Here is a 22,306-nt window from a genome sequence, read left to right on the forward strand (position 1 = left end):
TTGGAACCATTTTAAACTCAGAAGAAGTGAAAACGCGGTTGAGTGTCTCCACTGTAAAATGGACTCCTCTTACCATAACAGCACAAATTCAATCCAAAGCTACTTGAACAGGAAACACCTACAGTCTTCAGCAAGCCTCAGGAGTGAATCTGACTAGGTAGACTAATGCTCATGATGCTAATGACGCACTAATGAGCGCACTTTTCATTCCATTTTCAGTGGGGACTGGAGTTAATCTGTTTACATAAAACTAAGACTGAATAAACTCTATAGAGGAAACAAAATTCCCCGGCATTGTGTTTTTGTAGATGGCTGCAGTGGTGTGGAGACCCACAGCTAATACCTGGAGTCGTGCTGTTGCTGCGTCGCTGCATGCTACGGTAGGCATCTTATGACCCATACAGGGGTCAGGAATACTTTCCATTATCGGAATTGTATTATTATGGGTCTGGTAAAACCATATTTCAATTTTAATCTTCCTGACAACTTAGGACCATGTGATATTCCAGTTTGACTTTAATAACTCTGCAGAAATTCCTGAAGTAATTCAGCCAACCCTCAGCCAATTTGTGCTTGTTCCTTTGTTCCTGTTAAAAGGGAGTTTTCCTCTCCACTGTCACTGCATGCTTGCTTAGTATGAGGATTGCTGTAAAGACTCTGACACTAGTCAGTGACTCGATGTAATCTGCTAGGTTCCTTCTATAGGAAACTTTTTACTGATTGGCTTAATGAACTGACCTGTATTGGAATGTTTATTGTGTGAAGTGCCTTCACACGACTCTTGTCGTGATTTGGCGCTATATTAATAAACTTGAATTGAAATTTTATGCATCAAGAGGCACTACATTTAATCAAGTATTTTCATAAACTGTTTTCATGAGTATGAAGATGCTACACAGGATAAAACTGCAGCACCAAACACTACAAACAAAAAAGGTGTAATCAAGACTCACCTCCATTGTCTAAAGAACGTTTTTGTCCCCCAAAACCGTAGAGGGAGGGGTCTATGACTGGACAGGAGCTGTTCATGGTGGGCATCTGGTCTCCTCCCATCTTGGCTGCCATCTGGAGACGACACAGCAGGGCAGATTAAAACAAGAGGTTCAGTGTTTATATTCTCTGAATGAGGACCCTTTCTCAGAAAAAAATATTGGAAAACCCTTGACTACAAGAATAACTATCTCCTTTCTTCTTGTTTGCATAAGGGCATCGAGTTTTCAGAAAAGTTTGGTCTCAACAAACTACCCAAAGCATGTGGAGAGATCATCTTGACAACAGCTTTAACACTTTTTGTTGTGTTAAGGCAGCATAAGCCAGTGTGCTGTAGCCCTTAAAACATATGTTGGCCTTTTAATGCATTTACTGAAAAATAAGAAATAGCGCCACGAAAGTTACAAAAGCCATTTCCACACCCAGGATGTCCACACACAGTGTTGTCATCAGTAAAAGAGTAAAATCAGACAAAAAGGAAAAAACATCGATGGAACAAATCCCTTATTTCTATTTATTTACCTGATCTGGGAAATGTTTTGACTTTCTTTAGAATAGATGCGCCTTAACCTTAAGTTTTAGTGACTAACGTATACTAGAAAAAATTTGCGAAACAAATCATGATTATCCAAATTACATCTGCTAGTTAACCAGACAAAAATCAGGGTTTTTTTTTTTTTGGTTCCACCATGGCTTTTAAAAACAAGGACAAGACTATGCAAACTGTAGTAATAATACAATTATTTATGTAAGATTAATTTGTCTGGTGTCCTGAACAAGTATTCTGGATTGACAATAGCTTTCACACACACACACAGGTAAAAAGCAAAGATTCTTTCAAACTAAGGTTGAGCAATAAATAGGGTTGGCCATCGAGCATCGATTGGAACCGGGACCAACTGTTAGTTATTCCTGGAATCGTTTAAAGTTTCTTATTTTGATTCCTAGTTTCACCCGGCTGAACTCGTTTTCTGGGGGAAACCCTGCTCGATTCCCTCCAACCTGATACAGCCAATTAAACAACAGAAGATTTGATTTCGCCATGGAACAGAACGCGTTGACGGCTTTGCCGCGGGTCGCCTCCCATGTGTCAGGTAATAAAAGTGACAGCGACGAATTTCGCAGATCGCGGTCATTTGTCGCCTCCCGTGTGTCGAGCCCATTACTGACAGCAGCTACATTTGAGTTTCACTTTCTGTCCTGACTGAACGCTGCTGCAGCATGGAGGTGTAGTTCTCAGTCATCCTGGACATGATCATTCTGAGAGTTTTAGCTGAAAACAGCTGGACGTTTCTGGATATGTTGGAGACATTTAGCCTCTCATCTCAGAGGCTTCTTCCACACTTTGGTTGTGGTCAGAAACAAACACACTGGTTGTGCTGCAAGTCTTTTTTTTCCCTCCAAAACATGTTTTTGTCTAAATGAAGGTGATGTTATTGTTCATAGAATTAACATTCATGTTGAAGTTAAGATTATTTCATCAAGTAGGACCTATGGTTAGCTACCTCAAGTAAAACATGTCATGTTTTGAAAGAACCTGAATTGGGAATCGATAGGAACCGGAATCGAAACAAGGAATCGGAATCAGAATCGGAATCGTCCAAAATCAAACGATTTTGCCCTAGCAATAAATAACATTCTAACCAAGCCATATTAGTCGGTCAAATATATTCATGCAGAAGACACAGCGTTTCCCTTACATAGGCGTAGCCGTGGCCGGCCGCCATGGCTGAAATCCCAGCCTACAAGATCCCAAGTTTAATAGATTTTTTTTTGTGCCGTTTCCCGAAGAAGCAGCGGGAACTACTCTGTTGTTGCTTGTGATCACAGCCGGCAGGCAGCAAGGAGGAGGAGGCAGGGCAGGGTGGTTACAGCTAGGGATGAGACACGGATAAAGCATTTTTGACAAATACGAGCATGAGACGAGTAAAACTCGTTAATATCTAATCGTGCTGAAGGAAAATCCTCATTGGGTAACTGACTGTCTTCACGCTCTGTGATTGGCCAGTCACATAGAGTGCCCGCCCCTCCCTACACACAAAACTCTGCAGCCAGGAGCTCAGTCCGGCCCGTGCATCCACGCGCACACACACAGACAGTAACAAAGCTCTCTATGCATGCTTCACTGTTGCTCACGTTTCTTCAGTACTCCCTAGGTTTTCTCCAGCTCACCTCTTTTTCAGTTGAATATTTAAAAGTTACTTTATTCGTAACTTACGTGGTGCATTTGACAAGACAGAGCTGGAAACTGCTTGTGCGTGGGTCGGTCACTTACTCCTCTCTGGTCATTTTTAAAAAAAATTATTTTATCTCTCTCTCACTCACACCTTAACATTGTTTTGTTTAACTGTGTGTGGGAAAAATGCCAACAACATTAGGAAAAAATCAGTTTAATCAAATTAAAATAAAAAATATTGAAAAGTTGTGTCTGGTTCTAGTATTTCATATTACCTAGTTCCTACTGCATGAGTTCAGATGTATTAATTAATTCATGCACTTAAATATTGATGTTCTGATTTTATTGAAAAACGTGTTCTTTAATAATTCATTTACTATTGTGATCAAAAATATTTAATCTCAATTCTAAAGGCTGCTCTGTAAATAGTTTTCAAATAAACAATACACATAGCAACTTCTGATCAATCCATATCAATTTCAGATTCAAAATAATGTACTGATGTAAACCACACCCACTAATTTCCAAATAATAAGTAAGAGGTGCATTCATCTGTATCTCCTTTGATCCACATTAGTGATATTTTCAACACCGGAACAGTGAAGCAAACAGATTCCTGAGTTTGTTAGTAATTTTATTTATTAGGTGCATCTGACCTGTTCCATTTTTCTCTGAAATGAGATCAAATCAGTGCTTCTATGAGTTGTCTCCTTTCTAGAAAAAACACTAGAAAATTTTACTTTATTATAATATTCACTGAAATGCATTTTGATGTTCTTAACAAATTAAACGAAAGATACTGGTCAATAATGCCAAATTTGTGTTTCAGTCATTTTTATACTGGCTTAAAAATATTTCATTAAGTCTGCTAAGCAGGGGTGTAGAACATTTTTAATAGGGCCAGCCCAGTAATGACCTTGGACCAAAATAAAGGGGGGGGGGGGGGGCTAAAAGTTTTTTTTCCAGACACCAAGAAAAATTTAATACCAAATCCTCCCTGCAAAGTGTGTCACAGAGTTTAAAAACAAAAATTATTCTTGTGCAAATATTGGTGTATTCACCTTTAATACTAGTTATTAAAATGCAGCAGTTGCTGGATTGGTGCAGTTCAAGGTGGAGTGCATCAGATAACACAATATTAACATTCCATGTACATGTGGCCTATATCATATCTTTCACAATATTACCAGTAATTATTTCTTGTCCAGAGAGAAATCTCATGTTAAGCAAAATTCATGTTGTAATTGCATCCACTGAGGATTACGCTCACATGGGTCATGCACGGTGGAGGCATTAGTCATTAGGGCAAAAATGGCTGGAATCTGACAGTATGGACTCATATTAGAGATCGCATTGTGATGACTCAGACTCTCTGGTTGATCTTTTATGGGTATTATTTTCGGGTAACTGTTGTCTGTAACCCACACCTTAAAACGCTTAACCTTTTCAACAGAATCACTTGTAACGAAGCCTAGCATAACAAAGCAGCAAAAACCACAACCGGAACAACCTCTCCCGCCCGCTGAACTCACCTTCACAATAAACCGTTAAATTATTCAAACCGTTTCAACATGTTTGAGGTAAATTGGCCACTAAAGCTCTTCGTAGATGTATTCTGATTACACAGGGGAGGGGTTTGGGCCATCTTTCCAGACAAGTAGGATGGATATATGGTTATTTTTCAAAACACAGAAAAGGTTTCTCTTTACCTTGCTGACAGTTTCGTTCACGGCAGCAAATAAACCGACAATGCAGTTAAACAGAACTCTGTTGGCAGCCACTAGGGCTGAATGATCTATCGTTTTTGGACCGAAATCGCGATTTCAAACAGCACGATCACGTTACCGTCAAAGCTGCGATTTTAGCGGTTTTGACTGATCAGTTGTGTAACTATGTTTTTACATCCATGGTTTTCCCCTGTGATATGGCCGCAGCAAAAGCCAGCACGAGGGAGGGGGGTTGGGTGTACCGTCCACAGCCAAGCCCAACTCAACAGCTGACAGAGCTGCATGTTCAGGTTATTTTCCCCGTTTTATGTTCCCACACTCAGCGCTGCTAGAGCCGATAAGAATGGCACCATAGGAGAGTAAAACTCATTCATTTTAAGCAAAACTTAGTTTTACTAAAAATTTTTAGTTTTACTTTAGTTTAACTTGGGCTATTTGCAGAAATAAAAACTGGTGAGTAGTTTATAATCAGCATTTTAAACATAAATTGAAACCGAAGCTCAGAGAGGGAGAGTCTTGCTGCTGCAGCATCCTAAAGGTGTGTTTTCATTGGTCGGTTGCAAACAGGAATCGTGGGTTTTCATGCAGTGCTCGAAGGCTTTTTGAGGCCGATTTGGTCGTGAGACAGCTCAAAAAACTGTTGCAGAGCCGGTCACCCTGTACGTTCACAGCAGGGTGCACATATATGCAAATCACCCTGACCGTTTTCTGACACAATTCTGCTCAGGACGAGGGATTTGGCAAAGACGGCCAGAAATCGCATGATATCGGCATTAGGCTCTGGATGGCAAATTATATTGTAGTTCAATAATGATAAGTAATGTGTGTTTCAACCACACCAGTGATGTAATTTGAGAGTTATCAGCTTGTAAAAGTTTTTAATTAGCATGACTACAAATCAGACATCGGCACGTCGCATAAATGAAATCACCACAGAATCTAGTCTCCCCTAGCGTAGCTGTTACTTACCAAATGGCCACATTTACGATGGTTCTTTCCTCCTGAAGCAAGGATTTGAAGTTCTCTGAACTTACAACCATTTTTCCTTCTGTTTTTCTCCGTGTCTGGTTCGATGATGTCAATTTTGTGAAGCACATTTGTAATCCTGGACTTATTTTTACATAAAACCTAAATGACTACCCACACACACACACCCGTTTGAAATTAAGCACGTTCTTGGTATCAAAATGCATATTTAAAATTCACAGACATCATATGTGAAATCCATGGCACATAAGCGGACTTAGAAAATAGCATTTTTAGCCCCACGGACTTCCATTAATATTTTTTTTCATTCTTTTTGGGACCCATGGTCCAGAAGTAGATGGGCGTGACTTAGGCTCCCTATGTCAATTAGGGCTGAAACGAATCTAATGACTATTCATTAAATTGTTCGGTTAATCCATGCTTTCGTTCTTTTTTAAACACAGAAACAGTTTTGTTTACCTGTTTGTAGCTACAGTTTCGCCGACGGTTGCCGGCTTCTTCAGGCTGACGCTGATGGTGGCGCGTCACTTCCTTCTCCGTTTATCTGCGGGCAGTAGAGGACGTTGTCGCCCTCTACTGCCCGCAGATAAACGGAGAAGGAAGTGACGCGCCACCATCAGCGTCAGCCTGAAGAAGCCGGCAGCCGTCGGTGAAACTGTAGCTACAAACAGGTAAACAAAACTGTTTCTGTGTTTAAAAAAGAACGAAAGCATGGATTTAGAAAGACACAGCAAGAACACACCTAAGTTGTTCGGTTAATTTTTTACTGATTTGAGGCTTCGTTAAATGTGCGCACCACGGTTTGAACACATTTTACTGGCATACTATGCAGTAATCTAGGTGCAATGGAGGAAAACAGAGCAACCAGCAAAGACAGAAACCATTGTAAAAGGCAGAAACACTCCAAAGTTTGGGATCAAGACTGTAGGGTTGGGCATCGAGCATCAATTGGAACTGGTTCCAACTGCTGGTTTTTCCCAGAATCGTTTAAAGTTTTTTTTTTCCCGATTCCTAGTTTCGATTCCTAGAATGCAGACGGAAGAGGAATCCGCAGCCGATCTCCGTGAAAAATAAACATGAACAGCAGATTAGGGCTGCAACAACGAATCGATAAATTCGATGAAAATCGATTACTAAAAGCGTTGGCAACGAATTGCGTCATCGATTCGTTGTGTCGCACAACTCTTCCAAAAGCGCCCCCCCCCCCCCCCCTTCCCGCCCGCCGTTGCGCGCAGACCAGAGCAAGTCAGATCAGCGCGAGGGAGAGCCGGAAGATCAGCGCGAGGGAGAGCCGCAGATCAGCGCGAGGGAGAGCCGGCAGATCAGCGCGAGGGAGAGCCGGCAGACTTGCGCTGCTGCGAACCGGTTCCGCATTGTCGCGCAGCGATCCAGGCAGCTGCTTCCAGCGCACGGTCCATTCTCAAAGTGGCGCAACCAAAAAACTATAATTAGCACACGATCGTTCATGTCCGCACATGTTCTCTATTTTCTGTCTTATTTGTGCCTGAAGCTCGCTACTGCGGAGCTCATCACCTGTGCTGTGGTGATGTCACCTCACGCAGCATCGAAAACGCGCTCTGCGCTTTTCGGTCAGGAGATCCCTTTGATCTGCTCAAAAGTAACTGATGAGGTGAAAAGGTAAGAATCCAGGCAACAGATTTTCTGGAGAATTATGAGGAGATGCAGGAAGATGAGAGACAGACAGGACAGGAAAATAGTTAAATAAAAACAAGAAAACAAAACAAAGTGTTGAAAAGTCAAATGTAGGTAGATTTATCTCCACGACACGTTTTTACCAGTAAAAAACAATAAGTTATACACATGTCATATTTATACATCTGATACAATTCAGATCACCTTCAAAACTCAGTCACACACCCAGGGCCGTTTCAAGACATTTTGGGGGCCAAGGCAAAATGACCCCCCCCCCCCCCCCATAACTGGGCTCCCCAGAAGCCTCTGTGTAATCCATGCCCTCTCCAGGAGTGTTAGTTATACAGTGTTTATAAAAGCCCCTCAGACATTACTGACATGTTCTAATATTATCAGATGAAAAACTAAATTATCAGACATGCTGTCTCATCTGCTTCTTTTAAAAACTTGCAAAAAGTAACAAAACCATTTGAAAGCCACTATTTGTGGATTCTCTGAAAGTTTCCATGGAGTGTGTGACAACTTATTTTTTCATTGATCCTATCGTCTAATCTCACAGCTGAAACAAGCATCCTTAATAATCTGTGCACAGGAAGCTTACCGATGCTGTAGTAAAACAAAAGGTATAATAATTTATTATTAATAAAACCTTGTTGCAGCACTAAAGCAGAAAAATTAGATTTTGCATTAAATATGCAAAATATTTACATATGAATAGTTTTAGAGCCCTTTAATTGGCAGAATCTGATATTAATTTAGTTCTTACAAAAAAAATGGGTCCCAACATGGTTTGTGTGGCGTTGCCATAGTGTGACGTCATAGGCACAGATCCCCTGTCCTCTTGTTTGGAAATGGAAATATGGTCACCCTATATTAAACAAACTATCCACCCGGGCTTTTGCGCTGCACAGAGACGCTTCGCTGCCTACGACTGAATGTCAGTTGAGAGTCAGTCTCATGCAGACTGACCAATGAAGAGAGGGCCTCAAGTTAAGACCCTCTCCTCATTGGTCAGTCCACACGAGGTGGGTCAAAGGTTACTCTGGGCGGGTTACGTGTTGTCAGGCATTCAAGTATTGAGTATATTTACTGCATATTACAGTAAAATATTCTGTATGTGACCACATTATGGTGATCCTTGGGTCGTGATGATGGAGCCCTTGAATATTGTTGCCCAGGGTACAACAAAGTGTTAATCTGGCCCTGGTTCCGCCGTCACATTCCCACAGAAACTGGTTGATCACACCGGGGCCAGACTACTAGCATGTGGTTTTACAACCACAATGTCCTCAGAAGCAAAAACGCTTTTAAAAGGGAGGGAGGAGTCCTAACTGTTGCTGCAGGCGTGTTGTGTGAGAGTGCAGTTATATACTGGTTAATATATTTTTGGGTTCAGTTGCTTTCATGTGGCCTAATGTGAGTCTATTTGGGATCATTGGAATGATCAGCAGCATTTCTTGATGTGACTTTATGGCAGTTGCCCAGGGCATCATCGCAAGGAGGATGGCATTCATTTACTTTTGTTTTATTTGGTATTTTTTCAGTCAGTTTTGGAAATAGTGATCAATTTTGATTAATTCACAGCCTATGTTTAATTACATTTAAAATAAATATTAACAGATGAGATCAAACAAAACAGATGAGAATTGCCCTTAAGCTGTTTAACTTGGACCAAGCATTTTAGGTCACAGATAGATGTAGCTTAGGGTCTCTGTCTATACACCTTATAAGACAATTTAGGTGATGGCATGTTGTTTTTCTGCTATTGAACTGTTTTCTAATAATGTTGTGTTAAATAAAGTGAAGGAAGGAGAGAAATAACGTTTCCCTAGCAGTTTTTAAAAATTTCCCCATGTAATCCGATTAATCGATTAATCGTGTCGAGACCCCATCCGATTAATCGATTATCCAAATAATCGTTTGTTGCAGCCCTACAGCAAATTGTGATCAACGCTTTTCAGAGCTGATCTCACCAGCTGTCTGTGTGCAGCACCGAGTCCCCTCCCCCCACCCTGCATGCAGCGGCCAAATATAAACAAACGTGTCTGCGTCTTCCAGAGTTTTACACCGTAATGTAAATTTTAACTTCTGCAGCGAAAAATGTGGCGTAGAGGAAACTTGTTAAATACGTCAACACAGTGGATTTAATAGAAGCTTTAAAGAACAAACTCTGGACTGTGTGAGGTGAGTTTGTCTCACTGCAGAAGTAAAAACACACTGAGGTCAGCAGTCAGACACAAGCCGCTCACCAACGTGTGTGGCTTCTCTGTGGTGGACCACACCTGCTTCTGCCACAATAAATAATAATAATTATTATTATTATTATTATTATAAATAACATTTAAATTTCCTTTTTGAACTATTTCTGTTGAGTTTTAATGTTTAAAATCTGTTAGATTGTTACTGACAGCTGCTACGTTTTAGTTTCACTTTCTGTTCTGACTGAATGCTGCTGCAGCATGGAGGTGTAATTCTCCGTCATCCTGCACATGATCATTCTGAGAGTTTTAGCTGAAAACTGCTGGACGTTTCTGGATATGTTGGAGACATTTAGCCTCTCATCCCAGAGGCATCTTCCAGACTTTGGTTGTGGTCAGAAACAAACACACTGGTTGTGCTGCAAGTCTTTCTTTTTCTCTGAAACATGTTTTTGTCTAAATTAAGGTGATGTTAGTGTTCTTTAGGGCTGGAGGTAAACGATTATTTTTAAAACGATTATTCTGACAAATATTTTATTGAATAGTCGACTATTCTAATGACTAGACAATTAATCTAACAATTACTTTTCTATTGCACAATTAATAAAAACCAGAAAATCTCAAATTCCTCAAAAAATTGAAAAACTGGTACTGTAAGAGAATAAACACTACAGGCCTTCCATTTTCTATAACGCTGCTTTTATTGTGTTGCGGTTGGTTATGTTCTGGTGACATGTAGAACTTGGGAGTGGAGGCAGCTGCCTGAGAGGTGGTTGGAGACGGATTGTCCCCCTTCCTGGGGAGTTTGGCTCGTGTGCATAAAGGAAGGGACAATAATATGGGATTTAAAAGTTAATTAAGGTAGCGCGACTTGGGTTGCGAATGACCAGTCACCAATTCTTAGAATTGTGTGTACTGAAACTCTAATTTCCCTCTGGGATGAATAGGATCTCTGAATTTGAATTGAAATTGAAAATGATGACCAGGTTTATTTACAACAAAAAAACAATCTTTCCATCCACAGGTTGGGAATAATAAAACTAATTCTGCCTGTGAGGAATTAAAACAAAAGTACAAATAACTAACGATGTCCCACTGGGCATAGATTACAGGGTTCTGGACCAAAATAAGGATGTCCAAAGGTCCAAACTCTAAACTGGGTGGTTAAACCAAACTCAAGGTAGGGCTGGGCGATATGACGATTTTAGACCGTTTTACGATCTACACATCTGACGGTCTGTCATTTTTGAGTAGGGTTGTCACGGTATGAAAATTTAACCTCACGGTTATTGTGACCAACATTATCACGGTTTTCGGTATTATCGCGGTATTTTTTAAACGGTGTTGCATATGTTCAGAAAGCATTGATAGTCCTGTTCTACACAAACTGAAATAGTTTAGAAAAGGTTTAACAGTGTTTATTAAACCTAAAATAACACAAAGCCTTAGCAAAAGTGCAACTTTTCACAAGTAAAGGAACAAATAGCTTATTTTTCTGGAACATGTTACAGTAGTCAGTGCAGGTTTAAATTATACAAATCCAAACATTCAAAACATAAACAATATGTAAACAAATCAAAGAAACACCACTTGTTTTCTCATATACTTGTTTTCTTCATTATCAAAATGAAAATCTAAAACTCCAGTCCACACTTGACTTGAGCACTGTACAAGTCAACCTTAAAAAATATGTATTTAAAATAAATAGCCACTTTAAACAAATTACTAAAATAACTACTACACTATGTAATCAAATCCAAATGTTCAAGTATAAATGGCATTGAATAAGTAAACAAATCAATGACAAGGAACTAATTGTATATTTCTCTTCATCATCAACAAATAAGATGCTTCATCCAGCAACAGGGTGTCCGTGACACGGTTTAAATGCTGGCAGAGGACGCTGCGGCTGCAGTATATAGTGACTCGTTGCGTTCTCCCTCAACCAAAAGTCCTCACGTCATGCATTTAAGCTAAAATGCTAATGTCAACTTACCTTGCACTGGCTCTAGAGACGTGGGTGATGGTCACGCAGATGTGCCATTCGATTCGAAGTGTTGCTGCCTTTTGCAGACACTTGTTTCCTGCACGTTCTGCAAACGGGATAGCCGTCTTCTATTAACTGTCCCTCAGCATTTTTCAGAAATCCAAAATATGCCCATACTTCCGATTTAGTCTTCTTTGAGGGCTGATGGATGTCCTGGGCGCTGCCGTCTCCTCCTTCGGCCATTATTTCAGCTTCAAAGTTTTGGTGCCGTTGCAAATTAAAAAGTGCGTGTGCGCGCCGCGGGAACTTCAGCTGAAGCGACGGTGGCTGGTAAGGGTCATCGCGCCGAAACCGCGGCCACGGTAAACCCACCGAGATAATATAGTTTTTTTAAAAACTGGACGGTTATTTTTATTGTCAACTTTTTTACCGGGGTTTACCGCTATACCGGTTACCGTGACAACCCTATTTTTGAGAGACCTTTTTATCACGATTCACAGCTCTGCTGTTGAAATTCTGCCTCTGAATGAAAAGGGAACTTACCCCAGGCGAATGACACGCCTTTGTTTGACCCTTAACCAATCAGATTGAGTCATAGTAATATATTAGTGCCCCGCTTGTTTTCACCTGTGTGAACAAACATGGCTTCGCCGCGGCTGAGCGACAACGACGTTTTCGTTCCGAAGAGGAACGCAGGGTTTCCTTAGCGCGCGGCGCTAACAACTTAGTGACGTGACATGTCTCGGAGAAAGCTTAAAAACACGTTGGACACTTCTTCTGAAGCAGGAAAATAACACTTCTTAAGCAGAGCACGACGTCGCCTCGACTCGTTCACCCTCTGCCGAGCCGGACTGAGCTCGGTCACTGGGTCGTTGGAGCTGCCCCGTGACTGCCTGATGGAAAACCAGCGGGTTTCATCAGACTCGTAGTTTCTTGTTTTTGCTGGGGACCCCCTGTATTTTACCGCTCCCTCCTGCAGTCTTCCCCTATTACAATTTAAAATGATTCTGTAAACTCCGTGTATCAACAGAAACAATCTCTGCCTCTGCCAGCTGCAGTAAATGTAGTTTCCAAATAATAAGAGGTGCATTCATCTGTGTATCTCCTTTGATCCGCATTAGTGATGTTTTCAGCACCAGAAAAGTGAAGCAAAGAAAGATTCCTGAGTTTGTTAGTAATTTTATTTATTAGGTGCATCTAACCTGTTCTATTTTTCTCTGAAATGAGATCAAATCAGTGCTTCTATGGGTTGTCTCCAGGGTCCGAAATTAACACTCGCCAAATGCGAGTAAATTGCTCCATTTGGCGAGTAAATTTTTGAGTTCTACCTGCCACATGGCGAGTAAATATTTGCACCAAATTAGTCATGTTTATCAGTCATCTTCCATGGATTTCTGATACTCCTCCCGCCTGCATGCAACTTACACAAACGTACGCGAAACGTGAGCGCCGCATCCAACGTCATTTCCACCTATCCCATTCAATCAGTCTATCAAGTTAGCAGTTAGCTTCGTGTTAAAACTAGCGGTGAAATGTGGCGGTTTTTAACTGGAGTGAGCCAGCCTTCCAAAAGATAACTCGTCGAACTGGAAGAAAAACCACCAGGACCAGTTGCAACCAGAATATTTTGTGAAAAGTGGCGAACTGGAGGTGGCGGAGTCGTGAGACAATGGCTACATTATGATGGCCACGTAGCGTTGCTGCCTTTCACAGACAACTGGCCCTCGGCATTCTTCAAATATCCAAAAAATGCCCATACTTCCGACTTTGTCTTCTTTGAGGGATAATAAATGTCCCGAGTGCCGTCTCCTCTGGCCATTATTTCAGCTTTAGCTTAAAGAAAGTTTTGGTCATAAACAAAAAAGTGCGCATGTGCCGCCGGCAACTACAGCTGATACGGTGGCTGGTAAGGGTCACCGCACCTACACCGCAGCCACGGTAATCCACCGAGATAATATATTTTTTTTAAAACAAGACGGTTATTATTGTCTACTTTTTTACCGGGGTTTACTGCTACACCGTTTACCGTGACAACCCTAGCCCTGACACACTTTCAGATATTCTCATGGTGCAGCTGTGTTCTCCAGAGATCAAGGACTATGACCCAAATGAGGCTGTAATGCTTTGGCACAAAGACGGTGTCAGAAGCAGGAGGCCAGACTTCATGGACAGAGAAAACAAGGAGTCTGACTAGATTTCAATGAAAGAGTTCATAAAAACATCTCTAAAAATAAATAAATAGTAAAAATGACAAAAGAGTTGTTTCCCTTATTAATTGATGTTTTAATTATTTTGTCACTCTGTTTGGAATCAACATAATATAGAATTACATGCTTTAGGTAGATCTAAATCATTTAGAATTTTGGCCGGTAAAAAATATGCTTGGCCGGTAGATTTTCATCATCTACCGGCCAACTTGGCCGGTGAGTAAAAAATTTTATTTCGGACCCTCGTTGTCTCCAATCTGCACTGGAAAATTTTTACTTTATTTAGAGACTTGTTGCAGAAAATATTCAGAATGCGCAGTTTTTTGCTACCACAAGCGATCTAAGGTGCAGCCGCACATCAGAGCCGTATTTGAGCTTAACTATCCACTACATGAGCAACTGGGAGCTACATAGTATTTTGAACAAGTTAATGTTTGCACAATATGTTTGCAATTGACATGTTTGCACTTTAAATATGTTTACGATTTTAATTTATGTTAAGTTACTTGAAAAATGAGAAAACTGATTTTTGTAATTGTTTCTCAGGACTTTTATCATCTCTGGTGTGAGTTTAAAATATAAGTATGTTAGCACTGTGTTGATTATCCCTAATATGAATAAATGTTTATTTATTCAATGTTTCTCTTCTTTAATTCGCAATTGAAGTTATGCTATTCATGGATAAAAAATCATGATAAAATCGAAATCGTGATAAAATATTAGAAAAATCGTGATATTCTATTTTTGCCATATCGCCCAGCCCTAACTCAAGGTGATATTTTAAACTAAACCGAAAACCCACAACACTCTAAATGTAATAAAAGGGAGATCTACACCACAAAAAAGATGAACTCTAATCCAGAACGTAACAGCTTATCCAAACACAAGAAGCTGTTGGCGAAAATGCTAACAGTAGCTTTACCAACGTTATGTTGAAGTTACCAAGTTTAAATAAAACAAAGATACCGAGCAAACAGACCAGCACGGAGGAGAGACTGCTACCACAAAAACAGCTCTCCTAATGTCTGAAAGAAGCTCCTTTATGAAGAGAGAAACTACCGGTGATTGTCTACATCTGCGGTAGAGACAAAGCAGTGCATTTGACCCCGGAAGTTGTTGTCCGTTGCCGGAAGACGAAGGCGGGCAAAACAGGAAAGGAGTCTAGTAGCGGACGGACATTGTTCCGGGTCTTCTGTATTTGGTGGAGATGTTAGTGATGGCGGAGAAGAGGGCAAACTAGAGGAAAAACAGGCAGATTCCTCCTCTATTTACAAACTCCTGGGGGTGCAACAAGTGGGCGTGGTGCGTTGACTACCGGATCTGACAGACGTCATTGACGATTCGCTACAGCTCTATTGTTCATAGAATTAAAATTCATGTTGAAGTTAAGATTATTTCATCAAGTAGGACCTGTGGTTAGCCGGCTCATGTAAAACATGTCATGTCTTCAAAGAATCGGAAATCAATAGGAACCAGAATCGAAATGAGGAATCTGAATCGTTCAAAATCAAATGATGCCCAACCCTAATCAAGAGTTTATCTACAGGTAGATTAGCTAATGCCAAGCTAGCCTGTAGCACTCTGACGATCAAGTGGAGTTCAGAAAAAGCGTAATGGTTGTAAATAACTAAGCTCCACAGAAGTAAGAAAAATCCCCACCATCCCATTTATTTGTGAATGTCTGCAGCAGTATAATGGAGCAGAATTGTTGTACCTAACTGGAGTCAAGTTGTTGCTACTGAGAATCAGTGGTGCTGCACCACACCTGAAATTGTAGCGCCACAGCTATGATATCAAACCCCCACTCGCTCTCACGGCCAAAGCATGGCACCAAAACATTCCGCGCGATAATACCCCGTCCTCGCTCTCATGGCAGTTAAACTGTACGCGAATGTAAACGTAATGTATATGTAGACAAACTTGTTGATATATGTAGATAACTATGTAGATACATAAACTGGTTTATATTCAGTACAAGTTAAATAGGTTTTTTTTGCCTCTGTTAGTTGAAAAATATGAGAAAAGCCCCTTGAAAAAATATTCGTTAATTAAATTGCAATTGCGATATTGATAAATAGCTATTAGATTTTCCTAAATCGTTCAGCCCTACCTTGCAGGTGTAAATAAATAAATAAATAAATAAATAAGTTTATTCAACAAGGCTCTGTTATGACAATGATATCAGGTTTCAAATTTAGTTTGCAATAATGTTGCAGTGTTCGTGAATGGATGAATCACACAACACAATCAGTTATTCACCCATTCATACCTGGTAGTGATGAGCTACATTATAGCCATAGCTACCCTGGGGCGCAATGACAGAGGCTAGTCTGCTGTACATTGGCGCCACCGGTCCCTCCGACCACCACTAGCAGGAAAGGTGGTTTAAGTGTTTTGCCCAAGGACACAGCAACAGACTGAGCAAGCTCAAACCTGCAACCTTCTGATGATCGGGTGAGCACTTAACTCCTGTGCCCAGGTCACCTTTTAAAACCAGGTTACAAGTTTACTTGTTTCTCCACAAACAACAACAAACAAATATGTGCTTCAGCATTCAACTTTAATCATTCCAAGAGGAAAAACAGCAAGTTAAAGCTTTAACAAAAGCTTGTTTGTGATCAAAGTCAGATGATGCCTCAACCACAGAGTAATTACCATTGGTGCATTTTTGAGCACCTCAAAAATGCATCTGTTTTTCTGGCAGTGTGTTCCACTTCTCATTTAAAACTACAACAAAAGTGCTATCACTTGTATAAGGCATAGAGAAAAATACATCTACTTTCAAAAGAACCCACTTGCCAATCTCAAGTAGACTCCCACAGTCTGCAGAAATGGACATTTAAGTCTTCTGCATGAGAGTGTTTTCTATTCTGCCTTAATCTGTCACCGCTCCTTTTACACTAAAGTATAGCATTTCAGAAAATTACACTAAATTGGCATGTGTACCCAAAAATATGCTCATGGAAATTAGAGTTTCCCTTCACCTTCAGGGGTGATTATCTACTTCAGAATGCCACTGGGGGAGGCGAAGCTGCAATGCAAATAGACATAAAAGAAAGCAGGTGTGAGGCAGACTTTACTGACCTGTGTCTGCAGCCACAGATACGGTAAGCAAACTTTATAAGGGAAGTAAAGTGAAGTTGATTATGAGTGTACAATGTTAATGCTGTTAATGCTTTGTTTCTAAAAACTGAATTTTTTTTTCTCCAAAAACTAAGGCAGTGGGGTGCCAAAATTAAAATAAGGTGTGCCTGTTTCAGGAACTAGAAATGAGCCAGATCATAGTTGAGGTTCAGACGATAAGATTTAGTCTTTTTTCCTGGTATTTGGAAAACAGGCCTTGGATTGTCCAACAGCAACGCAACTCTACCACCAACTTGAACTGCTTTGCAAATAGGGCTGCAACAAATGATTATTTGGATTGTTGATGAATCGGATGGGGTTTCGACTCGATGAATCAGGAAAATATCAAATCAAATAAAACTTTATAAAATGCTTTTCATACAAAAAAATGTAACTCAAACTGCTTAACAGATTAAAAAGACCCCACGTATCCCAATGCCGTCAGCTAAATTACTTAATTAAAAACTTCTAGGGAAACATTTTTTCTCTCCTTCCTTTTGCTTTAATAACAAAACATGATTAGAAAACATTTCAATAGCGTGCTTAACAGGCTACCATCTAAATATATACATAATTAAACTATGATCAGTAAAATTGTATGCATTTCATTAAAATGTTCAGTAGTAAGCTACTGGAAATGTTAATAACATTTATCTCATTCACTGCCATTGACGACTTAAGTCGTCATTTGCATTTTTTTACTGTGTGGGCATCGGAACGAGCCCCCGCACTGTGAGAACAAACATCTCAGCTCTAAAGCCAATCAGTGTACGTCACACGTCACATGATCAGGAAGCAGAAAATCCATGTGTTAGGAAATCATTTTGGGCCACTGCTGTAAAAAAAAAAAAAGTGAGGCGCGAACCGGAAAAGCTTCTGCCGATCATAATTCAACAACAGATTATGAAAGAACGGCTAAAGCTCGAAACGCGCAGATTCATCCTGATGTAAGAGGCAAGTCTCTGCTTTGTTTTGGCGTCGACATCATCCTAATGCGCAACTTTCTGTGAATCTTCAACAGTTAACACGGTGAGAAACGGTGGCAGCGAAGGGCCTTACCGATCAGGAAACAGCTGGCAGCGAATGCGTTAATATCTGCAAAAAATGTTATGGTGACATTTATTGTGTACGGTTAGGCAATAATCATGTTTAAATTATGTTTACAAATGGATGCGTTTGTGAATTACATGCTACAGTGGCTTGCCACAATCTTGCTGCGGTGTTTAGCAGAGCAGACTCGATAGTAACGGAAGTGGTTCTACTCCATAGCGTTGCAGTCGGCTAAGAATAAACAGGATAGTGAGGACTTTTCTTCTGCTGTAAGAGTTTAGATGCTCTCAGGCCTAGTCCACACGTAGCCGGGGTTTTTTAAAAACGAATATCCGCCCCTCTAAAAACTTGCATCCACACCACCGCGTTTTAAAAACAAACTGTCCACACGTACCCGGATAAATACGTTGTTATGGACATGCCAGACCTGTAGGCGGCAGTACTTCCCCCGGTCTTAACCTCGTCCTTCGCCTGTGGTCTTCCGCAAGGAGCAGTAATTCCGCTTGCAAAAACAAACAAGCAGAAAGCGCTTGGACAATTGATGGATTGGGTAGTGACATAGCGCAGCTCTGAAGGCTTCCATGATGTCGGCTAGTGTAAACACAGGTCGCACACGTGATGTCAGCATTTTTTGTCGCGGAAAGTGACGTTGCGGACCTTAAAACTCCGGTTTTGTCTGTCCACACACAGACACCCAAAACGGAGAACATGCAGATCTTCACTTTGGCCTGAGTTTTTAAAAAGATCCGTTTTCGTGTGAAAAAACTCCGTTTTCGTGTGGATGACAGGCCAAAACGTAGAAAAATATCTACGTTTTGGCAGATCCCCGGCTACGTGTGGACAGGGCCTTAGTTTCACATCCATCATGTTTTTTCAGAACCCTACGTGATCATGAGCCTGCTACTTGCTAGCATTAGCTAATTTACTCATAGTTGCACTTTTCATCCCAGACCGTTTCTGCTTTTGTGTCTTTGCTGGTTTCTGTTTTTCTCCACAGAACCTTGATTAGCTCACTGTGCGTCAGTAAGCAATTTACTGTTCTAAGTGTGTTGACCCCCATCAAAACACCGGCTTTCTCTCTCGTTCTGATTTGCCTCGGTCTGCTCTGTTGCCTCCTACACATGAGCTGCATGTATTGACTGAGAAAGGTTGCACAACACGAAAAAAAGTTACACAATAAATCGATGACGAAATGCGTTATCGATTTTTATTGATTCAGTGTTGCAGCCCTAGACGTTGATGTTTCATCTCCCCAAAAAACACAAGCTTGAAGGACTTCTGTTGTGTGGTGGAGTTCCTAATGCTAACAGTTAGCTTCTACTAGTTGCAACATTCTCTGCGGTTTCCTGGATGCAAAAACAACAGCCTTCCCCATCACGAGTCAAAATGGGTGCATCTATTTTCTACCAGAAGCTAACGCAGGAAATAGGGTTAGACTATTTTCGTGTTCAGCCTGCATGATGACCTCAGAATGACCAGTTAAAATCAGAAATAATTAAAAAAAAAGATTTTTTAATGAAGTACCACTTTAAACAATTGAAATATTAACAGTTTTCTAACGGCCTTTAGCCTAATTTATACTTCTCCCTCAGCTTCGCAAGGGAGAGACGCATACGCACTGACAGACGTTTTGCTTTCAGACTTCTCCGTCAGCTGGGGGTTGTTGCGAAACAATTCCCCGCCAGGACAACAGAGGGCGCAGCGCTATTCTGAGGTATACTGCCACCATTACAGTCACGTATCCAGTTCATGATAGTGCATTTACATAGTTTTAACATATTTAATAAACTTTTGAATGTGAATAATGTGTTTCTCATTCCACTCCACCTTTTCATGTGATAGGCACCTCTAAACCCATAGTTCTCGTCTTTTTATCCATGAATAAAACACTTGCTACACATCTTTGTACTCCTTCAGCCACCTCCTGACCGGTCACAAGCTTGCTTTCTCGGTCTCTTTCGACTGATAGTTAAAATTTGGGCACGTCTCCACTCCCCATCGCGCACCAAGTTGGGTGAGTCCGTAAATGCTATTTTTCAATGTGACGTATATCGGACTGGTTTTTCTAAACCAAGCATTTTCCTGTCTATTTTATATCAGCAGCCAATGCAGGAAATAAGGGTAAAAGACTATTTTCACATCCAGCGTGCAAGAGTGACCGATTATATTTTAAAAATATATTTCTCAGAGAACTTGGTGTTTTAACTTGTTTTAAATCTATATGTATCTATATTATACTTGTTTTCATGTCTGTTGTGGGACAATGTGTGTACTGTAACCTGCCTTAGGACAACAGATTAAACTTAGCTACTGAGCTAATTCTGACATATTTACACTGATATTCATTGCCGACTTGATTAATGCACACGGCCTTAATCAAATAAAATTCAATCAATCCCTTATCAGGGGTGTACTAATCCTCTAATACAGAAATCTGAATAGTGTTAGATCAGTTTATAATGGTAAAACAGGAAAGGGTTGTGAAATGCAGACTGATTTTTGCCCTGTATTATATGTTTTTTGTCATACAGTAATGGAAAACTCCATGTGAGGTCAATAGGAGGTGTTGAGGGGGGCTTAGTCAACCAATGACGTTACAATATATGGCCTAATTCCAACACTACTGCGAGAACACGCAGTCACACGAGATAGCTGGATAACGACGGTTCTGAACATGTTTTTGTCATTATTCGCTACACAATATGCAATACGTTATTAGTAAAAGAAAGAAAACAACACGTCAGTGCTGCGTAGTTTAAGCTACCTAGACATCACCTTAACCTGGGAAACTACTAGTTACATCGATGCTGACTTATAACTTTAAGCCAACAGCTGTTGGGACTTTGTCTTTTTAACTACACGTGTTTTTAACACAGAGATTCACACTGTAAGGCACGCAAGTTTAATTCGTAAGTTAGCAAGCTAAGCTAACTGCAACTTCAGCGACTTGACAACAGGTTGCAGCGTACCGACTTAACTTTATAAAGTAGAACAAACTTTGACAGTACAAAAAAACTTCGTTTCATACGCCGCACATGACTTGGTTTGTCCTTTTGACGGCCCTGACACCGAGTTAAAGCGTCTTCCGTTCGCTGTAAACTTTAATCTGTACGCTCAGCTACGCCGCCGTCTCGGCTGCTGTTAGCATGTTAGCTCGCAGGGTGCATGGAGGAGTGTTTATGGTCCGGGAAGACTCGAGCCAAATCTCGGCCCTGCTTCGCATCCAGACACGCTGTTTCAGGTCCGAAAGCAGATCATATGTCTTCGCAGATAAGCATTTTACCTGTCGGACTCGGCGTATCGTGTCTGCGAAGTCATCTTTCGTTCCTGGCTGAGCAACCGAGGCCTGTCCCTGAATCAGCTCCGCCATCATCATCATCCACCTCGGCAGCTGAGAGCCACACTTAAAAAAAAAAACGACACACGTGCCAGGCTAAAACTCCGCGAGCCTGCTGATCTCGCGAGTTGATCCAACAACACGTTTGGAACATATGGAAGCAAACGCCTTGTAGCCTCTAGCCAGAATGATAGAACTCATGGATTTGGGTATTATGCAACGCTAAACCTACATATTCCACCTGTCATTAGGATAAATTGTATTTAATAAGTGTTTACAATTGAAATCTAATAGTACTGTGCAAAACATGTCTGCCAAACGTGTTGTCTTTGTTGTTTTGTAGACTGAGAAAAGAAAATGGGAACATTGAAAAAAAAAGTCAATTTAGAATGGAGTCTCTTTATGTGGCTGCATGGAGGCGCAGTGGTTAGCACTGTTGCCTCGCAACACGAAGGTCGCAGGTTCGAAACTCGGCTGTGGCCTTTCTGCGTGGAGTTGCGTGTTCTCCCCATGCATGCGTGGGTTTTCTCCGGGTACTCCGGTTTCCCCCACAGATCACAACATGCCCTATAGGTTAAAATAAAATTGTAAGTCGCTTTGGGTAAAAGCATCTGCTAAGCACATAAACATAAACATGTTTTCAAGTTTATTTAAATGCAACACTGGCTCATCCCATGAAGCTGATCACCTTTTAATACTTTAATGTGTCATAGGTCAAATTAAAGTGACATTGCTTTGCCGAATATTATCCATGACTCAAAATATAAGAGAAGTCAGAGTAAGTATACAGAAAAACTTTGAATGACCCTCCAGAAAGCCTGGATATTTGCTGAAAATATAATGAAATAAGGGATGGCTCAATACTTTTACA

General features: G+C 40.8%; 1 protein-coding gene across 5 annotated transcripts in view; it reads right to left on the reverse strand.

Moving 5' to 3' along the window:
- Positions 1-21,534, reverse strand: part of fubp3 (far upstream element (FUSE) binding protein 3) — a 58,871-nt gene extending 37,337 nt beyond the window's left edge. For all 5 annotated transcript variants that reach the window (XM_054744366.2, XM_054744368.2, XM_054744367.2 and 2 more), the window contains exons 1-2: positions 21,382-21,534; positions 954-1,065 (exon numbers count right to left, since the gene is read on the reverse strand). In XM_054744366.2, the coding sequence (XP_054600341.1) occupies positions 954-1,065; positions 21,382-21,477 (208 nt within the window). In that variant the 5' untranslated portion in view covers positions 21,478-21,534. The remainder of the gene's footprint in view (positions 1-953; positions 1,066-21,381) is intronic.
- Positions 21,535-22,306: the final 772 nt, after the last annotated feature.

Source organism: Nothobranchius furzeri, chromosome 6 (assembly GCF_043380555.1).
Source record: "Nothobranchius furzeri strain GRZ-AD chromosome 6, NfurGRZ-RIMD1, whole genome shotgun sequence".
In the NCBI taxonomy this organism is placed as follows: domain Eukaryota; kingdom Metazoa; phylum Chordata; class Actinopteri; order Cyprinodontiformes; family Nothobranchiidae; genus Nothobranchius; species Nothobranchius furzeri.